This window comes from Bradysia coprophila, unplaced genomic scaffold (assembly GCF_014529535.1).
Source record: "Bradysia coprophila strain Holo2 unplaced genomic scaffold, BU_Bcop_v1 contig_324, whole genome shotgun sequence".
NCBI lineage: Eukaryota > Metazoa > Arthropoda > Insecta > Diptera > Sciaridae > Bradysia > Bradysia coprophila.
The window spans coordinates 3,174,745-3,195,385 of record NW_023503584.1 but is presented as its reverse complement, the minus strand read 5'-3'; the positions used below and the strand labels follow the sequence as shown (position 1 = coordinate 3,195,385).

Genomic DNA, 20,641 nt, shown 5'->3' with positions numbered 1-20,641 from the left:
GCTAAGGCATGAAATGTAAGCAAATAGATTTTAACTAATGACATCGGAACGTAGAAGTATAACATCATCTGAATAATCCGAATTGAGACAGAATACATATTGCGTAGACGTGTAGGCCAGCTTTCTTTAAATACAATCGTTCAATCCTATATATTTTTGCATCGTTGTTTAACAAGTTTGGATTAATTTGAACGTCTTATTCGTTTTGAATGAATGATTGAGATTATGTAGAAGAAACTAGACTGTTTTCAACTAAATTATGGTGTCAATATCAGAGAGCTGGATTTTTTTCTTCGGCTAATTTGTCGACTTATATAAATTGGTTTAAGTAACTATTAACGTAATATGAAAATGCTGAAGCTATGTCACCTGTTACAAATGAAACTATGCGATCAATTGATGGCCAATTGATGGCCAATTGATGGCCAATTGATGAATGTTAAGACTAGTGAAGTAAAAGATTTCTTTTCTTTTAATCCGTTGAAAACTCCTTAATCAAAAGAAGTAATAGACTCTAAACTCGATAATGTGATGCTTACCGTTTGTGATTGATTAATAAAATACGCAGAGGACCTAACAAAAATTTGTTCGACAACACAGTAGAAGTTTGGACTATTGACAACACGTTAAATTTTCATTTTTCGTACCAATTACGGTTTTATACATTTGAAACGTGATTGTTGCATTGAAAAGGTCAGTTACCACTTCAACCTGAATGTTATCCATTCAGTAGTCAGTATTGTAGTCAGGTAAAGTTTGGGTATGGTTCAAGCAACCTGAACTGTTTCCCCTAAATAATTCAGGGTGAAGGAATGAGTTTCAGAGTTAGGTTGGATATCTTAAATTGACTCAAATCAATTATCAGGTTTAGGTGATGAGTCTGAAGGATTGTTTCAGATATTTCTTTCTTGAGATTATAAAAAAATTGATAAAATTTGGGTACATATGTAATGGGATAACTTAGAGATAATTAAGAAATTTACAGTTAAAAAAGGGGGATGATTGTCGCTTACACTCAAAAAATACCGTCGGAATTTCAACAATTTCGACACACAAGCAAAAAAATTGTTTGTCCCTCTAAAATGCACAGTTTTTTTTTAAATAAGTTGGACTCGAATTTGACAGCCAATAAAATTTTGTATGAGACCTGATGCAGCCGCGATAAATATAAGTATCTGCAGCAAGGAAAATCATTATTTTTGATGAAGTTAATAGTTAGAAAATATGAAGTTAGATCAAAAATATAGGTCGACTTTTTGTAATTTTCGTTTCAAAAGTCAGATAAACTTTGAATAAAGTATGTGCATTTTGGGGGCATATTGAACTATGACTTGCTCATAATGTTTTACGCCGATTAAGTCAAAATTTCGTTGTTACTTTTATAAATTTTCGAACGGAATCTGCAATGTTGAGCCAAATAATGTGTGCAATTACCATCACTCTGATATATGACACGATTACTGCTGCGTCTATATAGTTAAGTATTCAAATTACGATGAAAGGTAACAACAACTTCTTTGTTTTAACATATTAAGAGATTAAGAGATTTTGAATACAGATTTGAATAATGTTAATTTAAAGCGAAAACTTTTTGGTTTTTTTAATATTTTAGTTTCGAGAAATTTCATGTAACGATTTTTTATTGAGTGTGTTTTTCCTTTTGGTTTTTTTTTAAACTTTAGTAAAGATATTAAATATAATTTGTGTTAAGTATAATGGAAAATTTTTGTTAATTTATTTTTTTATAGTTTAAAGTATTTGTTTTCATTTTAATGTTTCAAAGAATATATGATTTTCATTTAATTTTTTTTCTTTTAATTTAGTTTTTTTTTAACTTCATTTTAATATAATTTTTTAGTTTAAGGTTTTTTTTATCATTTTGATATAGTTTTTATATGGAAACATTACGTAATGGATTTCAGTTTTATCTATTGAATCGAAAATATATGTTAGCATCCGATTAAGTGGATATTATTTCTGTGTCTATTCACTTAATGTTTTCCTTTTCATTTTTAGATTTACACAAATTTACAATTTATGAAAATATTTTTAGTGTACTTTCTTAGGAAGTTTTATCAAAATAATGTTAGAGATTTTTCAATTTATTTCGTTTTTTTTACTTCTTAAATAACATTTAGAGTTTTGGTGATAATAAAGAAGACAGAAAGAGTAATAGAGGGAGATAATTAAAAAACAAAATTCAATAAATATTCATCCAAAAATACGTCGACGATGCGAAATTTTAAATTGTTTTTGTTGATATATCGAGATTTTTTATTCATAAAATTTGGATACGTTGACTTGATAATAATCGGAAGTGGAGATCAGCAGGAGAAAATGTTTTCACGAAATTCATTCGACACGTGTCCGGTTCGAAACTTTATTTTTGAATTCGGAATTTTTTGCCCGACCTTAATTTAACTACTTGAAGCACTCAAGCATTGAAGAAAGAAACCCATTGTAGCTAAGCATGTTCTTTGAATAAAGGTGAATGAAGCTGTGATCGACAGCTACAGTCTTCAGAGCCTATTATTCTTAGATTCTTTAAAAATTCTTACATTTTTGTATCGAAAAAAAATGAAGAATTTTATGATTTTTTTAGAAACTCGCGGAGTTTTGAAACCAACACATTTTCTGTTTTGTGGTTTACTGTTTTTTTTTTTTTTTGAATTTTGCATGTAAAGTCAGAGCATTATAATTTGATCGATTCTACTCATTTTATTAATTTTTAAATAATTGAAGTTTTCGAAGAAATCATTTCGAAAACATTACAGTATAAAAGCTTAGACACGTGCATTTGTACGGATTACCCGCAGGTATACCGCGAGTAAACAGCTCTAATGCGCATGTGTAAGCTTTTATACTGTAATGTTTTCGAAATGATTTCTTGAAAAACTACAATTATTTAAAAATGAATAGAATCGATCAAATTATAATGCTTCGACTTTATTTTTATATGGAGAAATCAGAAAATCACGTCAAATACAGAAACAGAAAATGTGTCGGTTTTCAGAATTCCGTGGGTGTAATTCTGAAAAAATCTTAAAACTCCTACTCATAATTCTCAAAAAGTCCCAAAGAACTTTTTAGTTGTAGGAATTTCAGGAATTTTATTCTAAAAATTCTGAAAAATATTAAATAAAAAATTCCGAATAATAAGAAGCCCTGCCTGTCAGTCTCTGTATTTTTGACATATAACATTTGCCTAATAAATTATCTTTTTATCTTGAGATCCATTTTCTATTTATAATAGGGTCTAGCGCTTCTTTTGCTAACCTTGGAACTGCCGGGTTTATGAACAAATTACGATTGATAAATAACCGCTAATCTCTGAATAATTCCAATTTTTTTCAACCTGACTACAAACATGTTGAATAGCAAGTTTTGTAAAATATTTTCTTATTTTTGATTGACTACACCAGTTTTCCATTCGGACTCAACCCCCGCATTATCGAAATGATAATTCTGGTTTTTCCTGTTTTTCATCCATCCACCTACGATTTCGCATCTTTGTTCCGACGATCATGTGAACAATAAATTTCGCATCAAAGCCATAACAGCAATCGAATCTATTGCTCACGCATCGTCCCATATAAGTCGGAAAAGAAAATATAAAAACTTAATGCAAAAAATGTTTGTGATCGTTGTGTTGTGTAATTTCCGTAAATTTACTGGTAAGTAATATACGCCTGGCAATTAAACTGTAGTATGGTTCTATAATTATGTTGTTGTGGGTTATTATAATTTGTTTTTTTAATTTGAATTCCATTTTTATTTGCCAAATTACTTACTTCCTGGAGGTCGTTCTGTATATTAATATAGTATTGATGTGTCTTAAACGAATGAAATGTATTTTCGAAAAGATAAGAAAAAGATAAAGAAACTAAAGTGGGAAAATAGAGTTATGGGTTGTGCAATAGAAATAATCAATAAACGTAATTGGTGCATAGATAGAGTTGTCGATCTCAGGCATTAGTTGGGTGAATTAGAGGTAATTGTGATTTCTTGTCAGTGAATTCGATTTTCTCTGATTCATACAGTTGCAAAGGATATATTAATAGTCTACCAAAGTAGCTGTTGTTATCGGTTTCTTTCGAACAAATTTTATACAAAACAGAAATTTGAAGACATTATTATTTGTTCCTTGTCCAATTTTCAGCTACGATATTTAAAATGGAATCGTTGGAGTTGTATTCCTTGTTAAAAATTAATTTTTCTATTTTATTTGTGTCTACATTTTTTAGCATTAAAATTTCTTAAAGAGCGGACGCTTTTAAATTTGATTTTGGCAAAACATTTTTGTTCTCTAGAAAGTCATTTGAGAATACTTTTAGGAGAAATTCGGTCAAAAATGGGCTAGGAAAAGAATATTCTACCGAAAAAGATCGATCTAGCTTCAACACAACTTCTTAAAATCGTTTCTAATTTTACTGAGCTATCATATTGTTGCGCATTATTTGAATTTTAATTACTTCTACAATCTAGATGACGTTGCATAGCTGTTTTTAAACTTTCAAGAGTTTCCTTTTATCCGCAAAATTTCGAGGAAAACTTTTTTCTGTGACATCACGAAAATGAAAATTTTTCTTTTCCATACTAAGCCTTTCGTGACCAATTCATTTTTTAGCATTCAACTGTATGTTCTATCATTTATATAATTTGGCTACATCCCAAAAACTACCACTTCTTATTTCTATGCATTAAAATGATGATAAATCCACCCGAAAACTGAGAAACATAATCTCTTACTGGAATGGTATATCGTTTAAAAAAAATGAGAAAAAAAATCAAATTTTGAATACCGCCGTAAAATCGAAATCGTTTCTGATTATTTAACAACTGCACATTATTGTTAATGCTGTAATGAACTGACAAACAAATAACTTAAAGTACCGAATTTAAATTGAAAACTAAAAACTAAAATATGATCCTAAAACCAACCTCCACCTCCCAATTTTGAACTTATACCACCGATACTTTTACCAAATAAATTTCCAACACGTCCAACCACCACATTCGTTACATTACTTATATTAAGATTTCCGTCTTCGCCCAGTGATTCCATAACTTTCGCCTTTGCCGATGCTGCCGGAGCGGCACGCTCACCATCGCCGTCGTCGCCATCGAATGCAACACTGAATCGAAAGAAATGAATTAATTGATTGTTTATCTGAATATTGGTTATAATACAATTATGGAATCTGTTACTTCTTTTGGCTCAACCGACTAATACAAAATCTACTACTTCACTATTGTTAACTTAAAATTGGCTATAAAAGATCAAATTAACCAGATTTCATCGCTAATTTTTACCATCACTGCCGATAACAAATAACACATGCGTCTATCTTCCCTTGCATTAACCCGACGGTTTCATTTGGTCTTATTCAGCGAAATTCATGTTTAAACTCATGAAGTAGACTATGAGTCAATGTTTGCGTACAACCATTGCTCTGATCCTTAGATTTGTTAGGTTGTACTACTGAGCCGTAATTTCATATATGAAAAGAGTGGCCGATTATCCGTTAAAAAATCTGTTCGAGTGCTTCGTTCATTGCTATGGTACAATCAAACAATTAAATGAAGTAACAAAAAATCCTGATGATTGTTGACATGTTTGTCGTCTATTAAATGTTAATGACCACTGAACCGTATTATGGTAACACAAAACAAACAAAAAGTCTACTTACTCTCCGTCATCGCCTTGCGATGGCATTGTTAGGGCACAAGTCGCTTCTTCAGTTTGCATTCGTTGTGCAACCGTTTGATATGCCTTTGAGTTCAATTTATCTTCCATTACGCCTTGCAATTCAAAGTCCGAATAAACTTTCTAAAATACCAATTGTTAAGTGTCAGATTTCGAAGGATTGAATTTTCACTGTGTGACACGATTACCTTGACTATGTGAGCCAAACACGTACACTGATAGAAATGTAAGGAGTGATCCAGTCGTTCGGACAGCCAATTGCACAAGATATTTATCTGGGATGTGTACCACTGTTCGAAGAAAGTCAATATCCAAAGTTCGTCATTTACTTTACCGCGTATTTGGTCCATATTGTTTCTAGCAAAATTAACATATCCCTGACCCAAGTCCTTGCCAGACCCGGAGACATTCTACGATGAAAATTGAACGTTTATCTCAAGAATATGCAAACATTCGGCGAATCTAACGTACCGTAAAGCTTAATATTGATCCGATTAGACTACCTTCATCGTAACGAGATAATTTCGATAGCGACGCTTCTAATACCGACATCAGTTTACTGATTACTCCCTGATTCATAGCGGCCAATGTTTTGTCGATTTGGTCGTCAATTTTAGTGTGATATTGATGCTGTAAATGAAAAAAATTTAAAAGGAAACTTCGAAGCCAAAATTTACACATCGTAACGAACCACATCGATACCGTCTACTGCGCAAAGCTTAAAACTTTGATTTTTCGCATCGAGTATAACGTTGATCATTGCACACATTTCAGTAGGAATTATATAATCTGTGGATATGAATGTAACGCTCTTCTTCAGCCATGACTGATATGCTCCTTCTGTGCGTTGAATGCAAGACTCGATCATTTCGCATGCCATCAGTTTCAATCGTTGTTCAAGATGTTGACGGAATTCGGCATCCGGCCAGTGCAAGTCCCTTATAAATGATTGCAGGGCATCTAATTTCCAAAATAGATCCTCGGACGTCGCACAGCCATTACTGTAAGCATGAATGGTTTTACTAATCATAGAAATTGAACAACGGACTCCGTCATTTACCCTTTGCTCTCCCATCTCTCCTTTTCAAAACCTTTATGAATCGATTGTGCGATGGATGATTCCATTAAATCAACATAACGAACAACTAATGGAGCAAATGTATCACGTAGATGCTGATGAAATCTTCCATTTTTCAGATTGTCTACGAATACAAAACAACAAAATTGAATTAACTGCGCAGAGGCATTGGATTTCCTGGATCCGTACCATCCGTTCGCAAGTAATCGTTGAGTATCTGGAACAACGGAAATGAGTCCCACGTGTCCGGCGGTTGTTCGGACAATACCCGATCCATATCGACTGCAAACAATGACCAAAATATTTCGGCATGTTCGACCAATAAATCACTGAACCATGCAAATGCCTAAATTGTCGAATGTGGTGTAGGGATTGTGGGTGGAAGATAAACGGGAGTTGGAAAATGTTTTTTACTGTTAGTCATATGAAGTATATTTGTGTTGAATCAAACAAGAATGTTCGATGAATTTTGTAAGATATTCGAAGCCCAGAGGACTTCTCCGTAATGGGCCTCGAATATCTTCTGTTTGTATTTTGTAAAATACTTAAAATGAAACGGCAGAGAACAACATGGAAAAAGTTAATTTCTCATGTCAGCCAAAGACATGGAGAAGTCGCTTTGCATCGGAGGATTTGTTTTTTAATAAATGTCTACTCTGCCTCTCCCAGTTTTAGAATGCCTCAAAAACGTTTGGTCAACGAGTGTGAATGTTTTTCAACATTAAGGAAAATGTGTTGGTTAGAGCTAGACAGACAGCCATATTTGTCTCGTTCTAATCAACATTTCCAAACTTTTTAATAAATGAGTTTTGGAGGACTCTTAAAATATTTGATTCCTCTTTCATAGGCTCCACAAGGCATTCATGTGTAAATTTCACTAACATTTACTGTATCAAATGAATGTGGATATGTCTAACGGGAGTCAGAGTTCATAATAACCTTTACCGACTCAAGCCACACATGTCGACGTAAAGTTTTCGAATATTTCTTTTGCATGTTGTTCTCCTCAATCGAAATACATGTTTTACAGTATACCAATAACGTATAGTCACTACGAATACGAACTGAAAAATTCAATTTAGAAAATATGAAAATGTGTAGAGAAGAAAAAGCAAATCGGTGTAATATAAGCAGTAAATTATAAAGATTGGCGATATAAATTGAAATGGAGTTAAAAATTCAATTCCTTCATTATAATACAAATCACAACATATAATATTGAGAGCAGCGTGGTATTTTCAGAGAAAACAACAATCTATCAAATTACTTGTTGTAATGGCATGCAATTTTTATCATTATTTTGTCTGTACAAAATGAAGTAATTTGAATTGGCTATGTCAATTTTGGAGCAACGCTGCAAATGTATTCACACCGTTTCAATACCGTACATGGGTGGTCCTTAAAAGCTATTTAGAAGCTATAAAATAATGAATTATAGAAAGTAATACAAAAAGGGCAAGGCCTTGCATTCAACAAAGTTAACAAAAGTTGACTTAAGAATAAAGACTCTATCCTAAGAAAGTTCAATGCTCTTAGGAGAGAATGTGTTGAAAAAGTTGTAAATGTTCGGCTCATTACAATAGAGTTGGGATGGTCGATTATTTGGAACGCGAAAGAGATCGGACCACAAAAAATCCTAGTGGGTTTTTGACTCAGAACAACCATTTTTTAGACTATTGACCAGAACTATGTGGCGAAAAATCAATAACTTAAAATTTTCGGTTATATTAGAGCTTTCTCACCTTCACCAAAAAAAAGTTGTAAAGTATTTTCGCCCCGCTTTTTGTTATTTCAACTCTATATTAGGGTGGGTCGTATTTTCATTTTGTTTTTATTTTGAAAGGCCTGGCCCCAGGCTGTACTTAGAATTGACCAAGGAATCCGAAACAGCAAAAAAAAAATTCAAAAATTAATTTTTCCCTTGCCTCTAGGCTGATTTTGATTTTCGGGGTAGTAGCATGAAATTGCACACATTGTTGACTGATATCTCGGGCATTTGGGAACAGAAGGCATTACTGCTAACTGTAGTTAATAGCTGAGGATCCCAGCTATGAAATACCATAAGAACGTTGTTGACCTTCGCCTTCACTCGGGCAGAGTAGCTCTATCAGTGTTCCCGACTAAGACTTTTCGACAAAAAATTTCAACTTTATTTGCAAATAAAATCGACCAATCATGACATAATTCGTCGTGTGAGGTATGTCTGAACAGGTAATCTCATAGAGAATCCATTGCAGAGAAGTTTGTTGAAAACAAGTTGAAAAAACTCACAAGAGCTGTGTTTTTGAAACCAAAATTTGGCAATTTTTTGTTAGAATGAAAAAGTCAAATGAACAAAAATCGATGAATTTAAGTTAACTTGCTCAGAAAAGTGTTATTTATGGTGAATAGGCATACAACTATCAATTTCACTAGATTAGAACCTTTCAATTTGCATTTTTTGTTCATTTGACTTTTTCATTCTAACAAAAAATTGCCAAATTTGGGTTTCAAAAACAGAGCTCCTGTGAGTTTTTTCAACTCGTTTTCAACAAACTTCTCTGCAATGGATTCTCTATGAGATTACCTGTTCAGACATACCTCACACGACGTATTATGTCATGATTGGTCGATTTTATTTGCAAATAAAGTTGAAATTTTTTGTCGAAAAGTCTTAGTCGGGAACACTGATAGAGCTACTCTGCCCGAGTGAAGGCGAAGGTCAACAACGTTCTTATGGTATTTCATAGCTGGGATCCTCAGCTATTAACTACAGTTAGCAGTAATGCCTTCTGTTCCCAAATGCCCGAGATATCAGTCAACAATGTGTGCAATTTCATGCTACTACCCCGAAAATCAAAATCAGCCTAGAGGCAAGGGAAAAATTAATTTTTGAATTTTTTTTTTGCTGTTTCGGATTCCTTGGTCAATTCTAAGTACAGCCTGGGGCCAGGTTTTTCAAAATAAAAACAAAATGAAAATACGACCCACCCTACTCTATATGGTCCACTTTATCCTAATAAAATGGAAAAAAGTTTGGACAAAGTGAAAAACGTTACTTTGGTATGTGACCAAAGTTTCCGAAGATGGTTGATTTTCAGAGCAAATTGGAAACTTTAACCTGGACTGTATAAGGATAGAAATAACAAAAATCTGGACGAAAATGTCTAAAACATTTTTTTTTGGTGTAGGTGTGAATGGTGAGTTTTTGATTTTGCGCCACCTGAAATTGTTCCGGATTGTAGTTTGAAAAGTGGGGTTTCGTGGTCTATTGATACTAGAATTTTTTTATTCCATTTACTCCCTTTCTTGCTCTTTCGAAATTTTCACAAATGGGCTAACTAAATTCGCACTCAACTTTTTCAATGTTACACTTTAAAAATCTTTAAAAATCTTTAAAAATCTTTAAAAATCTTTAAAAATCTTTAAAAATCTCCACACTTTTCGATCAAAATTTAATTCCATTCTGTCTTTACACTTTATGTAACCACCACCTCACGTTTTCCACCCTGAAGCAAGCAGTTGATATTTTAGAGAAACACAAAAAGCTTCGTACCTGAAATTTTCCACCGTAAAGCTTTTTGTTTTGAATAAATTTGCAACGTTTCAAACACAGTAGTTATACATATAATTTGGTTATATTAATGTTTGTGATGTTGTTCATTTTTGTGATAAATTTTTATTTAAAAACGTAAACAAAATGGCTTTTGATGACAAATTAACACAAAATGAAGCAATGTAATTTCCGACATTTCATACAATGGTCTACATTTTGACAAATTTCTTTCAAAATTAAGTCGATCGATCCGCAAAAATATTGTTGAAAAACAGAAGCGATGAAAACTAATTTAAAATTCAAAATTAAAACCAAAAAAACGAGTTATTCTCGATAAAAAATTAGAAGATTTAAAAAAACAAAAAATATTTTCTTTGAGAATATATTTTGTATTGGTTACGTGCCGTTGGTACTGGGGGAGTGTAGACCGCATGCGTTGGCATGCAATATCGATATGGAACCGGCGAAGCCTGCGACTTTTGCTTGACGATAGCAGAAGATGGACCAGCTGTAGCAGCTGGCGAGTTGCCAGCGACTGGAGCTGTTGCAACACTGTTAGCATTAGCCCCGTCCGTCGTATTAGGCTGCTCTTGGTTGACTTCCGGTTCATGTTTTCGTAACTAATGCGCAGAATAATTAGTATTTTGATTTGCTAAGATTTTTTCAAACATTTTTTTTGCTTTCTTCACTTGTTCACTTTTATCGGATCTTTCAAAAATAAAATTAAAATTAAAAAATCTTTTCCTTTTATTACTTCAAAAAGTGGGAAAATCAAATTCAATCCAACCGCGTATAACGAATCGCTTTGTGTTTCAATTTTATCTGAAAATTTTGTTAACTTCGTATGTTGTTGTTGTTAGTGTTTCGATTTGTTGCAATATAATTAACATCGAAGACATTTCTGAATCTTATCAGACAGCTACATTGAGCATATTTGACTTATTAATATTCATCAATTCATTATTCAGTTTTCATTTGAAATCTCTAAGGTAATTTAAATTCAAAGTGAAAGAGGCTGTTCGTCTCTGAACGTTGTTAGCGCAATTGTATGACTTCAGTAGTTATATGTCAATCAGCAGAGCGACTTCAATACAAAATTTTGTTTATCAATAAAACGTGACGTGACTTATATTGAGAATTACATATTTGGTTGAGAATTTAACATTTACCTCTTAATTTTTCAGACCAACATACCTACAGTTTCATTACCTAGTCATTGCATATAGTTAAAAAAATATTAAAACAAATGAAGTAAAAGATATGGTTTCAGTCAGTCGAAATTTAGTAATAGTATCGATAAGTAACTTAGCAATGTTATATGAAAGCATAATTTATTACGGAACCGCATTTGCATGAGTGCAATTCTGAATTGCAAATTCAACGCCAGATACAAAACACATTTTCTCATATCGAATCTCCAACTTTATCAACGACAACGACAATCCTGAATAAGCTCAAAATGTTGTGAGAATATTCATCGCGTATAATAATGTTCAGCTGTAATTTAGTCATGTTGGTGAGCTAAATTGAAAATTATATGACTTCTTGTGATATATTTTGTCAAAACAGTTCAAGTGCAATTCCTTTTGAAGTTGTAAGATGGCTTTCGTTTAGCTTCACATCGATGCGAAAAAAAAATTAATTTGAAAAGCAGTGAGCAACACTTACATGAAAGTAAGTTGAATTGTACGGAAAGGAAAATAATAAAATAAAAATGAAAAATTCATTTCGTTAGTCATTTTCACACGAAGAACGATAACAAGGTTCATTCTTTTGTTCGAAATAATACAGCTCGTTAGATGAGATTTTCAAGAAATAGTTTCATTGAACAATTTACATTTTAAATTAAAACATTTGGTTTTAAAAGAAAGAAAAAATTTGGTATTTCAAACAAACCCTGGTAGAACTTTACGATAATTTATGTTTAAAGTAACTCGGGTGCGAATAATGAGGGGAAAAGAACTAGAGGAAATGGTAGGACAAGCTTTATTTCCATTCTATCGAATCACGGCAGAGTAAAATAAACCAGGCTGGAGCGGTTCATTTTTGAAACGTCAAATAAGGGACCTAATACACAGTATGGAAATAAACTCAAAGGAACATGAATTGAATAATTTTATTCGCTACTAGATACTTTAGTCAAATCAAGCACTCCTGCCTTGTTTACTTTACTCTGCAGTGGATCGAATATAAAGTCGACTATTTGGAATCAAACAGGAAATAGATTTATCTAAAATTTGATCAGATAGCCGGTAAATCAATCAAGACGAAACGTTGTTGGTAAGGAAGATAAATTATCAGTGTAGTAGTCCAAATCGTCTGGAAAGCAGTTAAATTAGGAAAATTTACTGAGAAATTGAAAAGTACTATAAACGCCTCTTACTTTGGGAACCGCAGGGGTTATACCAGCATAAGAAACTAAATATCTACGAAAAATTATGACTACTGAGTCGAGTAGGTCCCTTGTTTCAATCTGTTCGGCTGCCTGTTTAAAGTGCTCTGGTATTTGGCGTTTGACTTTGGGGTAATTGACACTTTAATTTCTTCTGTTAAATTATGGGCCTTCCACATAAAATCTGTTTTTGCTCTGTACAAATTACAACTGTAATAACTTGTGCAGACTGCAAAAACTGCACTCCAAAAACAGGCAAAAGAACAGAACTTCAGAAGAGGCCAAATGACAGCTAATAAATTTTGTTCCTTTGCTTGTTCTTGGAGTGCGTTGCTAATAGTAATACAGTTTCGATATAAAAAATGTGTTTTGAATCAAAACTTTTGATTGAACAGTCTGTGAAATATTATTATTTTTCCTCGCACAAGCAGCACGGCACAGTAAAATAAACCTGGCAGGTGGGGTTCATTTTTGAAGTAAAATCGAGCGCTCCCGTCTGGTTTACTTTACTCTGCCGTGACAAGCAGCAATCGAACTTATATTTCTAAGAAGACTCATAGAGGTGAAGATTGATTGTTCATTTGTGTAAATTTACTGAGTCTATTCACACCCGTGTGCGAATAATGTCCTCATTTTTGTTAGGAAACAGACCAATAATTATGTTAGTCATTACATAGACGTAAGAAAACAAAACTTATGATTCTGGATAAATAGATTAGGGTAGCTTTTGTCAAGACTAGAAGCCACTCCACGGGTGGAATTTGTTTCATATTCTGATACAAACATAAAAACATTTCAAACCATAAAAGTTCTCATTTCCAAACTCAAATCGTTTGATGTTCAGAATCTAGCCGGAAGCTTTTTCGTATCGACAAAGTTCATAATTGAATATATATGGACTATCGAATAGACGAATTAGACGATTGTTTTTCTTCCTGTGTGTATACGGTTTAATATCATTAAAAATCAAAGATATTGTTGATATTACATTCAGAAAATGTCTTCAATGTCTTCTGTTGTTTGTGGGCGTGTTGTGTGTGTTGGTGTTTAATTCAAACAAAACATTTATTTACATAAAAAGCCACAACCAATGACCATATCCCAAAATGCAACACAACGTTAATTTCATAAATAAAAAAATTTTTGATTTTTTTTTTTTCAAATTTAAAAGTTTCAATTGGTACAACACAAAAATAAAAATAGAATTAATTTGGCATTAGCAGAGGTATAGGACTGTAAATTAAAATAATTGTTAATTTAATAGCCAAAATAAAAATTTTGTTCACTCATTGGATAGGTATAGTGTTGAAGTAATATTTAAAAAAATAAATTTTGAAGAAAAAAAATTAAATCATAAAAAACGCACACGAATATTAGGACAATGCATAGAATTCATATAATTATAATATAGAGAACAGCGATTCGTTCACACAGAAGAACAGACAAGAAATTAAATTCAATGATAAGAAACATAAGACAAGGGAATAATATAAGTATTTCAATTACAGAATAAGTTACATAACGTTTATCTTCTCAGTCATAGTTCCAACGAGATAACCTTACCATTGCTAAAAAATAATGGACAATTATCTGTTAGCGACAGTGATCACAGAAATAATCAGGTATCTGACTAGTAATCTACTTTATAGTGAAGTGTATGATTAAACTATTGAAGTAACAGATTTTGCACCACAATTCATAGTATCTCCAATTAGTTTTTAAACAAGTAAAGTAACAGATTAAATCGCAATGTGGCGATACGGACCTTTTCCACTACCAAAGAGGTCATTTCTTAGTAAAATGCAAAGCATCGAAATATGCACCTAACCATCTATCATATCGAAACAGTGACAGAAACCATTCGTTACGAAAAGGAAGATTGAATTTAATTTGTTGACAATATTTAGCAGCTGTCCATTAAAGGTCGACAATAGTATTTTTCCTGCATGCTAAGAGGCTTTTTTAGCGAATGAGAGGTTTCCAGGACGAGCCGGAGGCGAGGTTTGGAATCGAGTTCGCTAAAAAAAAAGCCTCTTAGCATGCGTTAGAAACAACGTTTTGTTTGTAGTGTGTCGGCAATGAGCGACGAAGTCGCGATGTTTTGACACTAGATAAACAAAATGAATTTTTACAAAAAAACGACACATTTCAGAGGAATGACATAGAATTTTACTCACTAAGCCCCCGGGAAATGAGTCATTTCTTCATTGACGTGAGTGTTAAAACTCATATATCGGGAGCTGAGATAATTGTTTGGAAATTTCTATATTCCCTTGCGAACAAGGATGTAATCTGCTATTTCTTGTTTAAAAAAATGTTCTTCGGTCTGGAATGAACTCAGTACTTGTATTCGGACACCATTTTGTAATAACCAAGTTTCTACCATTTAAAAAATGTCTTTAAACATGGTTTTTGCAAAATGCTGCTGTTTATCGAATTTTTCACCCGATTTTTGACTGGTCACATTTACGAATGTGGTTAAAAAAATGGAGCTGTCGAAAGTTTATTCGGAAGCAATGGAACCATATCAGAGGGTATGTAACGTATTCTGTAATATCATAAAGAATCTACAACTGAAAACATTCACATGGATAAGAAATTTCCATCAAAAACTGTTTTTTCGATCAATGAAAGGATTTCATATTTAATGGTCCAGTCACATTGCAGTTTTTAAGTGGAAATTCCTTTGCGTGACGGGGTCAGTTGTAGGATTTTTTGTTTGTTTTCATTTCACTTTCACATCATATTCAATGCGATTAAAAAGGATCCAACATAGATTTTACAACATTAATTTCGGCTGGAAAAGTATTTTGAATTAAAAAACTATTTCATTTCGTAAAATAATGTAATGCAAGTGTACGGCATACACTTTTATTACGGTAAAATTGAATATAGAATATCGTATACAATAGTTACATCAAATCAAAGATTGTACAAAATCAAGAGAAATAATTAAATTTTAACGAAACCAAAAATTTACAATTTCACATCACTTACCTCTGCATAATGTTCTTCATTCTGCTGCAACAGATCAACGCACAGTTCGGCCAAATGAATTAAATCTTCCAATTTCTTCGCTGGTGGAACGATAACTTCGCCACGCAAATCGTCTAAATCAATTGAGATTGGATTAATTCAGGATGTGCCATTGGTATAATTGTGACAAAGGCAAATTATTCAAGGTCAGATGCGGTCAGAGATGATATGAAAATCTAAAGTTTTGAAACCAAAGATTAAAGACACCGTGATCTCTGAGTTCGAGTCGGACTTATCGGCTTTATTGATTAAAAACTTAGTTTCCTTCGTGCGACCTCGTTCCACTTTAGACTTCTAGGGTAGCTTGTGTTAATATGTAGACTGTTGTGAGATCTCGGTAGTAATCATAAAGAACAATGATAACATGACAGAGTATTGAACGGAATAGCGACCAAGTGCTCAAAGAGGTTTTTGCTAGTTTTACAACAATAGGCCAGAGAATTTGAAACAATTTTTTCTATTGGTATGACGACAGAGGGAGTATGGCGTAACTGGTTCGTAGATTTAATATCCCTAACTGTCTCTATTGTCTGTACGAATTGTAATTTAAGTTGTCTACTATACCTTCAATTTTAGCCTCTCCCGACAAACGAGTGTAGTTCACCAACGCCGCTGTTTCCAGACTCTTTTTTATCATAAGTCGCACTTCTTCAGGTGGTACAGGCGTCACGATATCTTTCATTAGCACTCTCTCCAATAATGAAAGTGTCGCTTTAAGGGCACCTTCCGGTCGGCCAAACGGGAACGAGAACCTGTTCAGAAAGATTTTATTCTCACTCCATTGATTCGATTGATAAATACGGGAAATATTCTACCGAAAATTGGTAATTTGTAGCTCAAGTAGATGTCGCAATCGATCTTTGATTACTTGGAATCGATCTTTTTCTTCTGTAGCTATACTACCGACCCCGTCGGGACGATTACCATGTACATGACTGGCACAAAAGGCAAATGAGTAGTGGATCAGCGTCGGATCGATCATATGGTTGCGTTCAGCACGCTCTAATAGATCGGATAAGTAACACAGGTGACGATAGCAGCCGCGTACACCATATCTTGCACAGTATTCGTCCAACACAAATACTTGTCCAGGACTGAACCAGCCCTTTAATTGTGTTAAAATAGTGTTAGCAAAGCCGGAATTAATGCACCTCGGCTACGAAAGAAACTTACCAGCGACGCATATGGATCATTTAACCGATAATCCAGCGTCAGATTCTGCAACATTCGGAACAGATTCGCGTGATCAAACGTACATGGATCGGCACTGATAAAATCTTCCATTCCATGCTTTCGAGCTTTATCCGCATCGCCTTGTATTTTAGAAATCGTCGAATTTTTGTCCTGCGTCAACGGTGGTGTGGGCTTGTGAGATTGTCCTGTTGCTCGATACATTGCCATTACCCATAAACTGCATTCATTCTCATCGTCACTTGCATATAAAATGCTATCACCCTCACGAACTGCATTAAAAAAGTAACGACCTCCCTCCAAATCCATGCCCACCATTAAATTTGCTGAAATAAAAATCGAAATGTGAAAAGGGAAGACTAAAAATATCTAAATAGATTTACGTACCACTCGCTGCTTCAATGTAATCTACCGTATAGCTGTAAATGATAGTTTTAAACGAATTAGAGGTTAATTACTGTCGGCGCTGTTAAAATGAAATTAATTTGAATACCCATCGAGCTGACTCATTTCGGATGGTTCAGACTTTTTCTCCTTGTAACTGCACATTGCGAAGGTATATTGTGACACTTGCACCAGTACAAAATAACGTTTCTTCCATTTCTTCCACACACCCTTGCCGATCGCGTACAAATATCCACAATGCTTCATATTCAACGGTTTGTCCATGCGACAGGCAATTTTTATTTTCAAATCTTGATCGGCGCAATTTTTGGCCACAGTCATTCGATACCATTCAGGTGACTGAAATTTATTGATGATTATGATTATGATCATGAAAACTATATCGAGAGGCCGGGGAGTACATACTTTTCCAGATAAAGGAGTTGGTTTCAGTGTGACTTTGCCCAATTCCTTATCTTCTAATGCCAGCATTCCAGGATTTTCGGTGTAAAGCTTCACTTTTACCACAGGAAGAGGATGGGTTGTTGTAAAGTCACCTTGTGTATCCCACCTTATATGATAAATTTTAATTTGAATTAGCTGAATTCTAATATAGGCGGCGGGTTCGAAAAAGCTAAATTAAGTTGCAGCAATGTCGTCGGGTTGAACTTATGAGAATGAAAGCTGATACATATGTTATGAGATAATGTGGCTATGAAACGCATAAACGGCATAAACCGACTCATGAAATATCGAAAGCAGTTTGTCAGAGCAAGTCTTTCAGTAAATTTAATTAATTAATTTAATAAAATATGACAAAGTTCATCGGGTCATCTGGAAGTAGATGGTAGAAGTTATGAGTTGGTACAAACTACAAGCAATTCTACTGACTCTTATAATACCCAGTCAATTAAGTTTTAGGCTTCCGCTAATGCATGAGATGAACGACATAAACCACTAGCTAGCGAGGGTACAGTACAATCACTTCAAAATAGTCCAAAATAATCTTAAAAGTGATTCACCCCTCGCCAGCTAGATGTTGTAACAATCCTTCCAAAAATTCAATTTTTATCGAATCTCTTTGCATGAAATTGAGGCTAAGTTGTACCACAAATTCCACTATTGGCCTGCCCATTGTACTCAAAGTACGGTAACTGCACTGATAAAAGGATTTCAAACTAAATGAAATGAATGGAACTACATGAAACGCAGCATTACAAAAATACGCTCTCTTGCAAAAGTGAAAACTCCAATTTATTGACAAGCCAGATAGAAAGCCCTTTTTTCATTACTTACTCAATACCTCATAGACATAAATATTCATACGCAAGGGTATTCATAGTCTGAAATGAATGGAACAAAACGGAAAAGACAATCAAAATGCTTACATTGGTTTCGATGCTTCGGCCTGATCGGTTTGCAATTTTTCAAAACTTTCCACCTCCATTGTGCAATAAACGATTCGATTTGGTGCTAGTGACTTCAGTCCCTTCACTTCCATAACGACCACTTCCAATTGGAACGTCAGCACAACGTCCAATTTCGTCAACTGTGTATCACTGTCGGTCGAATCACCTTCTAACTTAGCAAGTGATCCTTGGGAACGGAGTATCATTTTTCTGTGTATGCAATTTTCAAATTTAATTTAATAAAACAAAGAACTGAAATCAACCATTTAGCAAATTCACATCCAATGTTGATAGGATACACAAACAGAAAGAGGATTAACCAAACCAATTATTTTGTTAAATGAAATTAAATTTGAAAAGAAAAAGTTGAATTAAATATTCTGTTGTTTATATGGTATGTATTATGTAAATTGGGTTAATTGTGTAAGGCGTGGTAGGTTTTTAAATATATAAATGTAATAAAAACTCCTTTACGTGTTCGTGAAACGAAAAAAAGAAAATAAAAATTAACTGAAATGGTAAAATGTACAAAACATTTGTGCAGTAAAAAAACAGTACGAGACAGACTAAAGAAATTTAACTATAAGCTGAGTGCATATATACGCAAATAACGCATTACCAGAATTCATAAAGCTATACTATTAGTAGTCTCAAAAATACGTAAGTTTTCTTTTTAAAATAATTTCGCAACGACCGAAAGTTTGCTAATAGGTGAAAGGATAGTTATACTTTGAGTTAGTGTTAAGAGGATCTCTGTTAAATTTCTCAGATTGTGTTGTTTTATATTAGATATGGCAGTGTAAAATGTAGCAAAGTGCTCCCTTCCAAAGTCATTGTAGATATATTTCTCGTTATGAGTAGCATCAGTCTGTAGCTAATTTAATTCTAGAGAATATTAGTATAATCCGACTCGTAATTCTTCCAGAAGCCTTCCAGAAGTGTAACCTGACGAGGAGTTATAAGTCTTGAGAAGTTACAACTTCTATGACAACTCTCAGAAAGTCACATCTCTTGACAATGCACAACTCTTCAGAAGCTATAATTCTCGATCGAGGAAGAGTTACTCTAGTCTCAGTATCTTACATCTCACAATGAAAGTATGAATCGTTAAAACTCCAGAGAAGATAAAGCTTTTGAGACGTGGAAACTGTCACAAAAGTTTCCATCTTAAGTCCACAAAATGATTCCGTGCAAAAATTGACGTAAGGGTTAGAGAAAAAAAAAATCCTAAATTTTCTTACATTTTCAAAAAAAAAGGAAAAATTTGAGAAAATTTTCGGAAAATGTTTTCCCTGAAAAATAGTCCCTGGTGCGGACTGTCGAGCTACATCCATACCGCTACTAAATAATGATTGATTTTTCACAACCTCCTACTTTGTCAACGACTATAAAAAAAAATATTATGTCCGCACATGAACTGTTCTACATTTCCACATCATGTCACGTATATGTGCAAGAGAGATGTGTACTTATTTTATGGCGCCTTCATAAATGTAACAACCATCAGACTTTTTGAATATTATATTCACACACGGACGCAATTATGTGGCCGTACGAAACAATATATAACATGATTTCCTAACGACACATAAATCTCGGCCGTCCATTACACTCTGTTTATTAAATAAAGTCGAATTCTCATGGAATTTTTTTTATGGGACAAAAAGGACGTCCAATGATTTCCATTGAAAGAACTTAAAGGGCATCTTGTTGCTACACGGCATAATTACCCAACTGAAAGAAGAAAGAAAAATCAATTCATCATAGAAGTGGTGAACTTTTAACGACATGCAGTACATTAATTTTTTTATCAACACTGTGTCAGCCACCACCATAGCAACTTTGTGACAAAACTCTCTACCTTTCTTATTAGCATTGTTCGTCACGAGATGAGGTATATATATGAATT

At 33.6% G+C, this 20,641-nt stretch overlaps 1 protein-coding gene across 1 annotated transcript in view; it reads right to left on the bottom strand.

Moving 5' to 3' along the window:
- Positions 1-4,005: 4,005 nt before the first annotated feature.
- The window catches only part of LOC119079459 (calcium-dependent secretion activator), a 38,183-nt gene continuing 21,547 nt past the window's right edge, over positions 4,006-20,641 (bottom strand). The window contains 16 exon segments of the mRNA XM_037187386.1: positions 4,006-5,135; positions 5,691-5,830; positions 5,896-6,117; positions 6,179-6,337; positions 6,399-6,766; positions 6,769-6,909; positions 6,975-7,131; positions 10,725-10,940; positions 15,710-15,822; positions 16,313-16,500; positions 16,564-16,853; positions 16,922-17,265; positions 17,327-17,358; positions 17,433-17,683; positions 17,750-17,894; positions 18,712-18,942. Coding sequence (XP_037043281.1) covers positions 4,931-5,135; positions 5,691-5,830; positions 5,896-6,117; positions 6,179-6,337; positions 6,399-6,766; positions 6,769-6,909; positions 6,975-7,131; positions 10,725-10,940; positions 15,710-15,822; positions 16,313-16,500; positions 16,564-16,853; positions 16,922-17,265; positions 17,327-17,358; positions 17,433-17,683; positions 17,750-17,894; positions 18,712-18,942 — 3,202 coding nt within the window. The 3' untranslated portion in view covers positions 4,006-4,930.